The 12,983-nt window shown below is 38.1% G+C and overlaps 1 protein-coding gene across 2 annotated transcripts in view; it reads right to left on the bottom strand.

Annotated features, from left to right (window-relative positions):
- Window positions 1-3,957: 3,957 nt before the first annotated feature.
- The window catches only part of IL1RAPL1 (interleukin 1 receptor accessory protein like 1), a 1,348,418-nt gene continuing 1,339,392 nt past the window's right edge, over window positions 3,958-12,983 (bottom strand). For both annotated transcript variants that reach the window (XM_038587125.1, XM_038587126.1), the window contains 2 exons: window positions 6,549-6,719; window positions 3,958-6,100 (listed from right to left, as the gene is read on the bottom strand). In XM_038587125.1, coding sequence (XP_038443053.1) covers window positions 5,382-6,100; window positions 6,549-6,719 — 890 coding nt within the window. In that variant the 3' untranslated portion in view covers window positions 3,958-5,381. The remainder of the gene's footprint in view (window positions 6,101-6,548; window positions 6,720-12,983) is intronic.

Genomic DNA, 12,983 nt, shown 5'->3' with positions numbered 1-12,983 from the left:
GACTATGAAGATTGAAATTTACAACAACATCAATATTACACATAAGAATCTCAAGTTTATGTGCAGTTCTTCGGTTTCTATTCATTTAGTAGTGGAGGGAACACAGTGTAATGATTTCAAGTGACTGCCTGCTTGTTAAGAAAGAATACTTTTCAGGCGTGTAGATCCTGGGGGATGTATCAGTGAAGGTAGTGAATGGTAGTAAAACAACGGTGCCTGATTTTACTCAATTCAATGAAATAGGAATTTGTCAGTGGACACAGAGACTACTCAAGAGAAATATTTAAAGGACAGGAGGAAGATTTTCTTTTTATAGATATTACATGTCTGTAATAGAGAAATGTTTTGTATTCTGAGCCTGGAAAAAGAAATGATACCTGATGGAAGATGAGAACTGAGTCCCTTCTTCTCAGTTTGGTCTTCTCTATGCATGTGACTGAAGCTTAAGGATGAAAAGACCTGAGATTAGGACAGGGATGAACTCGTCATTGTCATCCTTGTCTTTACTGAAACTCAGTCAGGCCTTATAGTTCCTTGTAACAGTATCTTAATTATTAACATAGCACAAACTTTCACCTTGCTGCCAGTCATGAGTAAAAAATAAAACTAAATAACCACAATCTCACTTCAGTTGATGTCTTAAAGTTCTTCGCACTACTCCAAAGGCATATCATCAATCCTGAAACTGGCAAAAGCACAATTGCCGAAAATCAAGTGTATAACCAATTCTAAATCTTGGCACAAGAAAATGAAGTCTTTCTGAAAAAACATGTCAAGTGGTTGTTTCTTTTACTCCTGTACCAGATTATTTCTTCTTAGTTTTCTGGTGGGAAATCTGATTAAACCCCAGTCATAAAGAAGTTTCATGAAATAAGGCATCATGCCAAGCCATACGTCATTCACATTCCTCCAAGACTATCTTGCATAAACTAAGAAATGAGTAAACTAGCAGAGTGTTTGTTAAGAGTCAATTATCATTTCTCTGGGCCCGAATTACTTGCCATCCCATTTTTTTCCTCACTATAAACCAAGTCTCCCTCAAAGTCCGGTCATATTGGAAGAGGAGTTTCGTCTGTTTGCTAAAAGAACGATAATCATTCCTTGAATTTTCATGAATGACGGTAAGAATAATGGGCCTAACAATGCTGGCAAGATATGTGCTTTATGTGAATGTCAGCTTCTGAGAATATGGCGTAAATCCAAACATCAATAGCTTTTCAGGTGATGGATGTTTTTTGAGACTCACAACCAGGAAAACGGTTTTGCACACATTCACAGTGTTTTTTCACATTCACATTTTTGTCTGGAATTTCAAGGACTTCATTATTTCCTTCAGTCCTTTTTATATAGACTCAAAGTGTCCTTGAACCCAAGTTTAAGGATAATCAAAATTTGACTGTTAACTGCTTTCTTTGCTTAGAACAGTCCTGTAGGAAGGGCTCAGGATAAGGTGAAGAATAGCTCTGCTTCCACTGACAAGCTTCCTCTTAGGGAAGTTCGTTGTATCATCAGGTCTTTGTAATAACTGTAATATACTGTTAAAAACTGTGTTCAGTGATAGGGAGTATGTGCCTATAGGTGGTATTTCTGACACATTTGATAATATATCACCTCTCTTGATCAACTATGCAATGATGGGAATAATGACCAAGCACATTCAGATCAGAGACAATAAGGGATTTCCCTGTTCGGTGCCTGTGCATTCTCTTATTCCGTTCATTCATGTCACTTGCACACCGATGATCTCCTTTGAATCTCACTAAGCTTTCTTCTGAGACTAATGACACACTTAGACTAAATAGAGAAAAGAAAGAAATGAAGCAGAAGATTAAAAAAATACTTCTTGGAAAAAGGAGAACTAGGGTATCATTCAAGAACCAAAGAATAATTTGTAAATATATGAATTCATGTTTTCCTAGAAATGGTGATCTTAATTTACATACATGGTATCTGTCAAAGTTAATGACTATTCTAGGATAAACAAAACTCACTTGGAGTTCAGAGGTTGGCTCTGAGTTAATATTTGCTCTTGTTACAAAATGCTAAGTAGTAATGAAATAAGGAAGAAGCCAGTGTCTAGATATTTAAGATTAAGCTGATAGGGTTCAAATACATAGGTTATGAAGAAAGTAATAAACACAAAATGATTGACGGCTTGAACAATCAGGTGTTCAGCTATTGAAATATAATAGGTTCAGGTCTCTTAACTCATTGTGTTTTAGATTTAATTCACAGAATTGATCTAAACTTAAATCAGCTGGCTGCATAAGATACAAATTTCTTCCTTGCTCATAGGAAACCTAAAGAATGGATTACAAATTAAATAATCAAGGATTTGAGCACCAGTATACAGGGTAGGACGCTCATAGGCAGCAAGGAGAGGTTACATTAAAGAACCAGATGGACTTTGAATCCATAACATGTCACTCAGAGCCCAAGCAGTGAATGATGAACAACAGGCAATAGCCAACATCACACATGTCCAAGTTTAGAAGCCCATTCTCCCCCTCAGCCGGGCTAACATATTCACACTTTCAACTGTGTTTCTACAGCTAGAATATTCTTATCCCCCACAGCCCCCACCGAAAAAAGAGAAGGATGAAACCTAAGCACTAGGGAAAATACATTTTTTCTCTTTTTATTGTGAGTTCTAACATAACTTTTGTTAAACATAGAGCACGTGAACACATGACAGTTTCCTTCATTTGTTCTCACATGGAGCTGATAGAGGAATACTTGGGAGGAATGTTTCTAAAGCCATAGATAGCTTCTATTCCATTTATTTTCTCTTTTTTAAAAAAAATATGACAAAGCATTAGAGGAAAAAAAGTTTCTTAAATTGTGAGAATATCAAATATTACCCATCAATCCCTGAATCATGCTATTCAAAGTGCTTAAATCTACACTAAAAATAGAACAAAAAAATATACTCCCAATGCAGTTAAATTAACACCTATGGATGCCTAAAATATGACTGTGGTCTGATTACTTCCTCTACACACTTCCATCGTGCACTTGAAAAAAATAAAAAATAAAAAAAAAAAGAAATAAATCAGGCCATTGCCATGTTTACAGTTTTCTGAGCACTGGGGGAGGCTGGAATCCAGTCCAGTGAGATTCACTGCCACCAGTCCCTGACAGGTGTCCATAGTACAAAGTAAACAATGGCCTTCTTGGATTCTGAAAATAACCCAATGTGCAAGGCTGACAAAGTTTATGTGTCCTTGCAGCTTCAGTTCTGGTTTGTGAAAATGTGACACAGGTCCGAGGGGAGCATGGGAATAAAGAACAGATTGTAGAGAAGGACCCCAGGTGACTTGTCAGGGAAATAAACAGTTTTTAAGCAAATAAAAATCACTGCACATCCCAAGGCTCCTTTACTTTGTCACACAAATACCAAGACCTTTGCATTGTTGCAAAATTCTTATGTTCATCTCGTACATTTGCAATTCAATCTTACCCTCCCAAATGAACTCTTTTGAAGTTTGCACTTTTTTTGTGTGTGTGTGGCCAAACTCACACCTTTAGTATTGTGACCCAAACTGTAGAATTGTTTTCTTGTTATATGGTGGTAGGAATAAACTGAACATACGACAGTCACGACACAAGCCCACAGGCGATGACTGGCATGGAAGTTCCTACAAGGAATCACTACAGGAATGTATAAGTTCTATATCAGTGTTTTCATCACATTGATTTTTTTTTAACTAAAAGCTACGTAGGTAATATTTCCCTTTAACAATTCCACCCTCCGCAAGTTCCTTGATGACTGATTTTGCATCATCTTCAACATGAATATGTATTAGCTGCTTATGCCATTAATTTCAAACATAAAGCTAAATGGTAAGGGATGAATTTCCTGGGAGCATCAGCTTTCTGTTTCTGAAAGATAGAATTACACAGTTAAAATAAAACGAATTATTTATACAGTAAAATTATTTTAAACACTTTCTCATCTAATTTAAAAACTATCTTGTGTAAATAATGTTTATTTTGAAAATATTGATTTCTGTTGGTACTCATGTTTGACCTCCTGAGTTCTTATATAAACACTTCGATGTTAATAAGTGTTGCTTATGTTCACAAACTGAAACCGAACACTTGATTCTGAATGTAGTGTTGAAAATTAAATACAGTGAATTAACATTTAAATACAAGGGGATCCCATAATAAGTTTCACAGATTTGTTCTGACTCTTTAGAAAATAACATTTCGTATAATACAAGGTGACATACATATTTGATGACACATCCTGTCCTTCCCTTTGGTTTGGAAGCCTTCAATGTAAATTTCATTTCGACTTGTGTTGATTCACCCTTTTGAGTTAACTTGCCTGGCATTTGCACATAATCTCATTTGCAGAAAAATTATAGAGGGAAAAAGAGGAAGTAGAATATTAAACAAAAACAGCCACAAACACATTCATGCCTTTCCAGGAAGTGATCAAATATAGGGCTTGATTTTTTTTTTGTTTTTTTGTTTTTGTTTTTTTTTTTTTGTTTTTGTTTTTTTTTGTTTTTTGTTTCTTTTGTTGTGTGTGTGTGTTTTATATATATATATATATTTATATAAGGGTACATCAACTCATTTAAAAAACAGAAACAACACTCTCTCCCCATTTTCATGCCCTTGATCTTCTCTTCTTAGCACTCTGTAGTGGTCACTGTCAAGTGACTAGCACACTTCTGGGTCTGGAGTGTATTCTGACGAGCAGTGAATTAAATGTTAAGACAGTTAGACCCACCCCCACCCCTCCTCAGAGTTTACACATCATGCCGCCATTAGAAGGGTAGAGGTGGGGAATGAGGTGGGACAAGGAAGAGATTCAGGGCTCTGATTGGCGGGGCCCTCCTATGAACAAGTGTTCTTCTCATCTTTTTTTTTTCCCAAATGGCAATGCTGGCATTCGTTGCACTGCTCTCTGAAGGCCCACATGGCCCTGCTGATCCTAGGCAGAACCCAAGAGAGGATCCGGTGCTCCTTGTCCCATCGGATAGATTTGTCCAAGCACCCCAAGGAAATGTTAAAAGCAAAACAAAATCAAGAAAAGAAAATAAAACCCATTCTAAAACTAAACTAATGAAGCAAAAAAGGGTTTTCTATCTACACATAAGTCTCTTCTTTAAAAAAATGTAAATTTACAAATTCCAATGACATATAAAACAAAGTCAAAAAATGTAATGGTAAGAGACATGGTAAAACAGGAAGACACTGATGCTACAAAGAAATTGCCAAAAACATATGTACAAGACCCTGTTTTTCCTCGTGTTCTAGAGATTGTAATGCATGTTTTTAACAGCAGCAGTCGAGGATTTAGTTCCAGGCACTGGACTGCAGACTCCACTCAAGCTCCCAGGGACAGGTTGTCCCTTGCTTTTCTGTCACCAAATCACACTGGATATACTGGTCTCCCTTGGCAACAGCGGCAGGATGGCACTGTTTGTGTGGGCCTCATCTGGATTCTGCTCCCTGCTCGATTTTGTCTGTGGCCGCTGCCCGTTGATGAGTGTCATAGGGATGTTACAATAGGTATGCTGATTTCCTATGGAGGTAAGAGGCAGGGTGCCGGTAGGAGGTACGTCATACTCGTAGCTTCGGTAGTAGTGTTTCTGACGCATTTGTGAATGGTACGTGTTGTGAAAGGTGGAACGGAGATCTGGATGGGCAGTGGCTAGAGCTGTGGAGGTGGCCGCAGCCATGGAAATGGCCGAGACAGTCTGCAGCTCCCCAAAAGGCCCCTGCTCGCTAACATCTAAAGCCTGCTCGTGTGTAATGGGTTCTATCCTCTTAAAAGGCATTTCATATTGTAAACGTTTCCAGAACTTAGAGTTCAACTTGTTGCATTTTGGTCCATGCCACTTAATAACCGTCAGGAGCTTGATGGTGTGCTTGAGGGCTTCCACCTCCTGGTAGTTCATAATTCCTCGTAGTTCACTGCATTCGATCAGTATCACTTTAATTTCTCCAGTTACAAGCATGTTTCGAAGTCTGGTCTCCAGCTCAAAGATGCTCCAGCCCCTTCTGACTACATAATTTGGGGTCATGACAATAATCAGCCTCTTGCTTTGATCTACACACCTTGCCACATCTTCAATGTATGCTACAAAAGAGAAAAGAGTTGATCAGAATGACTGGATCAAACATCTGGTCCCGAAAGCCCCAGTAGCTTCTCTTTCACACATCACATGAGAATTGTTGCTTGCTGGGTAATACCTCAGAAGTTGAAAATAACCAATGACCACAGTGAATAGAGTATGGGCTCTTGCTTTTCTCAATACTAGAAATATTTTTCCTAGGTACAAATCTCGCGCTTGTTTTTTCAAATGTCAAGACTCATAGAAGGAGATGCTTTATAGAATAATGGAACTAGCTTCTCAGGAGTTCAAAAATTAAGTTTCATATAAACACATAATGACATTTCTTTCTTGAGCCACTGATAAATACAATGTTTGATGGATGTAGAGAACCACAAGTTAAAATTCTGCCTTAAAAAATGATGACACACAGACAAAGAATATGCACACTCTTAAATGAAAACATTAACTTACTTCCAGTTGGAATTAAATCTCTATCTGGTATAAACAACTTATATCCATAGTGCTTTTCAAGCATGTCAGGTAGGATTTCAAGAGCAAAGCGTTCTTCTTCCCCAGTCTCTTGATTCCACTGGTCAGGATCCACTTTGGTGTATGATAAGTATGCATCATAATCTTTATTGTCTGTCAAAAACATTACAAAGTGAAGTTGAAGTCACTACTCTCCAAAGAAAATATTAGGACATGAAAACATTCAACTCTTTTCAAAAACATCTCTAAATGCCCTACTTTGGGGAGACCAAAGAAAGAAGCCTTTATTAATTTTCAATAGGAATTCAAATGATGCCAAATATTGTGGAACTAATGTGGAGGTATAAAGGGTCACATTTTTGTTTGTTGTTGTTGTGAATACAGTAGTAAGAAAATTAACAAAAAGGGCGATGAAATGATCTTCCAACATTTTTGATGCACAGGTCATGGAGATTCTTGATTGCTTATAAAAGGCACTTGGTTGGATAGTATGTTCTTACTCTAAATGATTGTACATTCAACTAATCCTGCGTTTAGTCATTTTACTCTGTTGATAAAAAAGAAAACTATACTTGGCTTGCCCATGGAGGAATGATATTTTGATTGTGGGCACTGTACTGATTTTCTGTTAGGGAGAAAATACAATCAAGCATGGAATAATTACTTTTCCACTGAGAGCCAGTTCTTGGATTTGGGGACTAAGAATATTATTTCATTGAATTAATTATTTTAGAACACCGTATTGTTTTGCTGATCTCCATTTATCTCACATGTAAAATATGCCAAATATTTTTACCATGTTTACCAGTTCGACCAGGAGAATAAAAAATTACAATATAAAGGAATGAAACTTAGTTCTAAAATCTGTTTCTTTCATTATTCTTTCCCCTTTTTACATGGAAACTCTTAAAATATTTGACTAGTATCATGCATTATCTTTATCTTAATTTTTTAACATTAAACATCCCAAATTTCATATTTGTTGTTTCTAATTAAAATAAGTCATTTATATTCTGGATAGTCTCTCATTCATCCGAGACATTTTCAGAATGTGATATCAGTATTCATAACTCACCTCAAATCTAAATACTACCAATATACTGAGTTTACCAAATACCAATATCCTTAGTGCTCTTTTGTACTTCCCTGATGATTATCGGTGTATTACTCAATTATCACATCAAGTTGAACTGAAACAGCCCTAAATTTCAGGATGAAATGAGCTTTGTATTTGGCACAGAACACTTAAAATTTTGGGGTTTTAAAACATCAGAGACAGAGGGACATCCTTAACTATTGCTCTGGGTGGCTTTGGGGCACTCTTTTTTGACTTCAGGGACTATAGCTCACTTTCAGAGATCCATATGGGTGTGTTCATTTCAATGGTCTGATAGTCCTGAGCCATCTTGAAGTTATCCTATAATTACAACTTATTAGGGCAAACTCGGAACTATTCACTGTATCTGATTTTAACACAGGTATATAAGAAACTAACACCTCCACTATAGGATGTCTGAAAGAAAACTTTTAGGTATAGAAGATTAAACAACAACAACAACAACAACAACCAGGCTTTAGGTTAAAAAAAAGTTTAGGAGCGCCTGGGTGGCTCAGCAGTTGAGCATCTGCCTTCAGCTCAGGGCGTTATCATGGGGTCTTGGGATCGAGTCCCACATCGGGCTCCCCGCAGGGAGTCCGCTTCTCCCTCTGCCTGTCTCTGCCTCTCTCTCTGTGTCTCTCATGGATAAATAAATAAAATCTTTAAAAAAAAAAAAAGGTTTAGAAAAATAGCAATCATCCCAAACATGCCATACTCTGATATTTGGTATTTTCTTTATTCTTCAATCAGGAAATAGTACATATTATAAATAAAATTCAATTTTCACCAAAAAATGATTACATTTGCTACATCAGGTCATTCACATATGCCAGCAGTCTATAGTGGTACCATTTTGTTGATGTAAACACTTTAGTTGAGTAAGAAATAATAGAAAATAGTACATAATAAAGCTAGTGTGTAATACCCATTAAAATTTATTTACTTATTTTTAAAAAGGTTTTATTTATTTATTTGAGAAAGAGAGAGTGAGCACAAGCAGAGGGAGGAGCAGAGGGAGAAGCAGACTCTCCTGCTGAGCGGGGAGCCTAATGTAGGGCTCAATCCTAGGATCCCGGGATCATGGCCTGAGCTGAAGGCAGATGCTTCATTGACTGAGCCACCCAAGCACCCTACCAGTTAACATTTAATTAAAATGTCCATTCAATAGATATTCACATGTCATATCTATGAGATAGAAGACTTCCTTTACAATCCCAATCAGTAGCTTCCAATCTAGTAGGTGTAGGTCAGTCAACAGTTTATTTCTAGAGGACAAACATGTTGCTAAGAGTAGTACAGGGGTCATGGGCCAAAGGGAGGACTCCTTGAGCCAGACTGTGAATTATAGAGTGATTTCTCCCATATACTATTTTCTTTCTTGAAGGTTGTTTCCTTCCAGTTTGCTACAAAATACCATATAACATACTGAAGTTTGCCCAAATCTGGGAAGTGTAATGACTAGATCCTCATTCTTAGCCCTTTGTCTTTTCTAAGGTGAAAAATATTTGAAAAGCAGATCAATATGAACACCAATAGGAACAGAGAACTTATGACTCAGAAAAGATGTGAACAACCGGTCCACTGATACTGGTAAATTCCAGCTTGATATCACTATTGCTTACATGGTGCTGGGTCCCTGTCTCTTCCATGGACATCTCTCTTATATCTCAGAAATGCTGTTATCTCTCAATATGTTTTCTGTGACCTGCTTCATTTCTCTCTCAGCCCACTTTCCCTTAAACATCTCCTCTCCTTCTATGACATCAATAATCACTTCTATGTAGCTAACTCCCTAATTTAGATGTGCAGTCCTGTTTTTTTTTTCTCGTAAACTACCAACCATACCCTAATCTTACCTGGACCCTTTAATTTGGATGCTCAGTGTATACCTCACATTTAACATGCTCACAACAAAACAAGCTTCCCCTCTCAAGCTCTGTTCTTCACCTTTTATTCCACTTTAATAACAGGACAATCTCACTTGTTTAGTCTCCAAATGTCAGACGTATGTTCCACCTATCCTTTTTAATTACTAATAACCTTATAGCATTCATTGGTAAAAGTCCTTTGGATTCTACTTCCATCCTGGGTCCTGACCTACTCATTTCTTAGCTGTTATAATTCTATTTTAGTAGGTCTTCCTCTCTGTTTCTTTCTCCTTATGGGCCATCCCACATAGAGTTGTAAAATTTATCTTCCCAAACATCACCACTGCTTACGGTATCTCGGAAAGTCTTTATGGTTACTCATTGTCAAAAAACCAGCAACTAGATCTATTGTTGATTTCTTTTGAATGTGAGTCTGATATCTTGGAGATATCAGACTTGGAGGTGATCTCTTTTCCCATGTACAATATTATTGTGCTCATATCTTTTTTTCTTTGACTACAATATCCTTGACTCAGATATCTCATCAGGGCTTAGTAGATGCTCAAACAGATCTGTTGATTAAATAAATGAATAATCTTTCATTTGCATATCACATGACTTATATCTTACAGCCAGTGTGGGGATTTTCTCAAGACCTGGGCTATCTTCTAGGAGAAATGGCTTTGCAGATAACACTCCATGCTGCCTAGACTCCTTAAGGAATTACTAGGAGCTATGGGGTCAGCATTTAACAAGTTTCCTTTGGAATAGCCTTGAACTGTACTTTCTCAGTGTAACCCAAGGGAAGATCTTAGAGTCCTTGTGAACTCCTCTGAAAAAGTCGTTTTCAGACTTGAGTATGAAAGACAACAATTTGGACAGCTTGCTAAAATATAGATTGATATGGGGCGCCTGCGTGGCTCAGTCAGAAGTGAAGTGTCAGCTGAAGTGTCTGCCTTCAGCTTAGCTCATGATCCTAGGGTCCTGGGATTGAGCCCCACATTGGGCTCCTTACTTAGTGGGGAGTCAGCTTCTCCCTCTCCCTCTGCCTGCTGATGCCCCTGCTTGTGCTCTCTCACACACATACTCTCTCTGTCATATACATAAGTAAAATCTTTTTTTTATAATTTTATTTATTTATGATAGTCACAGAGAGAGAGAGAAGCAGAGACACAGGCAGAGGGAGAAGCAGGCTCCATGCACCGGGAACCCGACGTGGGATTCGATCCCGGGTCTCCAGGATCGCGCCCTGGGCCAAAGGCAGGCGCTAAACCGCTGCGCCACCCAGGGATCCCAGTAAAATCTTTTTAAAAATACAGATTATTGAGCCCTACTTCCAGAATGTTCCACTCAATAGTTCTAGAGTAAGTCCTGAGCATTTGCATTTTTTAGAGATTTGTTTATTTATTTGACAAGCAGAGGGGGGGGGGGAAGAGAGAGAGAGAATGAGTAGGAGGGGCAGGGAGGGAGAGAGATTCTTAAGCAGGCTCCACTCTGAGTGTGGAGCACTACCTGGGGTTCAAACTCATAACCTCAAGATCATGACCTAAGCTGAAACCAAGGGTCAGATGCCTAACTGACCATGCCATCCAGAAGCCCCAAGAATTTGCATTTACAGCAACATATTGGGTAACGATGCTGCTGGTCCAGGGACTACGCTTTGAGGAACTCTGCTCTAGGACAGGGTACAGGCATCCAGAAGGCTCAAAGGCATCAAAGAACAGCATTCAGCTGCTAGGAAATTGAGCAGACAACAACAAAACTAAACACTGCAGCATCAGATCTATGGTAAGTGGTGCTGATACTTACAGAGGATGTACTCTAAACAAAGAAGCTGAAAATCCACACTTTCATCAAAAAGGAAGTAGGTTCTTGCCCAGAGTAATATATACATTAACTGTATTAGGCTTAAATGAACCTCAGAAATTGGTGCTAAGGCCTCAGTCAGTTTTCTATCTCTTTATGTCATCTGGACAAATTTATAGTGGTTAAGCTGATATCTCTTGGATAAAAAGGAGTCATTCACATGCAGATCATCTTGGTAGTAAATGTGGCTCAAAAGCCCCTTGTGAGCATCTGCAGCAGCATCCTCAATCAATGGAACACTTGATTGATATCTAATTCCCCTTTTTCCCCCCGAGTCTATATCAGAGCAGAAATGGACTGGGCATTTATTTACTACCAGAAGGAAACTCCTGATTTAAAAGTTATCAGACTGCAAACATCACGCCAGATACCATACTAAATCCAGCAATGTTCTCTGACCCGAAATCATATGGATTCTAAGGTTTCTTCCATTTTCCCAATTACCAGATGAATGTGAATCTTGGGTAACATCCCTTCAATTTGGTTTAATATCTGTGAGAACATATACTGACTAATCTTCATGTTTGAGCTTTATGTGACTGGAGAAATTTGGAAAAATCAACATTTTTATAATCATTGAAAAAACAATATGATGCTAAGGTTTTTAAAGAATGGGTCTGCAATCTTTTCAATTCAACTTAAGTTTATAAACAGCTTAAAAGTGGTAAATAATAATAGGCTAGTACAAGACTATATTTCTTATTCTAAACTTTATTCTTTGTGCTCGCTTCAGCAGCACAGATACTAAACTTTATTCTTTAAATTTTATTTTCTGTAATTTAAATCCTTAACTATAATTCTGTTCACTGCAGAGATGGAAAACAGCTGGTGTACATACTCTGCAATAGTTTGCACAAATTCGAATATAGTCATTGATTTACTCTTCCCATGACTTTCAAGCGATTCTGATTGCAACGTTTAACAAAAAAATGAAAAACGGGTATGATGTCAGCAAAATGGCCAAATAAGATATCCATGCATAAATCCTCTCAGCCATGGTCCAGAGCAAGTCCTGTCTACCCAGGGCCCCAGAGAGTAATCAGGCTGCTCTCCCAGGGATCCGCTGGGAGCCATATCTGTCCACATACCTGGTAAAAGCCCGCTGACTAAAGATTCCAACTCTGGACTTTGAAATGGACAATTATATAAATACTGTTTTACTAAGCAAAGTACTAGAGGCAGGTCCATACATCCAGGCACCAGAGAAGGTCCTTGACCACCTGAACCCCTGGTAACAAGCCTGCCAAACACGTTGCTCACTGTAGACCCAGAAACAGTCGCAAAATTGGCTCAAACCCAGGATGACTATAACTCTGGAGGCAATCTCACTGGCTTGGGAAACAGACAGGAGAAGGACTTTACCTGCTGAAATCATTCTATAGAGACTATAAGAGGTGTTTGTTCCTTCAAATGCACAGACATCAATGCAAAGGTACATAGATCATGAAGAATCAGGCAAACACAACACCAAAGAAAACTAATCAAGTTACAGTAACCACCACAAAGAAATGGAGATACACAATTTGTTTGACAGAGAATTCAAGATAATCATCTGAGGGGCGCCTGGGTGGCTCAGTGGTTGAG

The sequence above is a fragment of the Canis lupus genome, chromosome X (assembly GCF_011100685.1).
Source record: "Canis lupus familiaris isolate Mischka breed German Shepherd chromosome X, alternate assembly UU_Cfam_GSD_1.0, whole genome shotgun sequence".
Taxonomy (NCBI): Eukaryota; Metazoa; Chordata; class Mammalia; order Carnivora; family Canidae; genus Canis; species Canis lupus.
The sequence above is the reverse complement of the archived record's forward strand: the minus strand, read 5'-3'. Positions and strand labels throughout refer to the sequence as shown.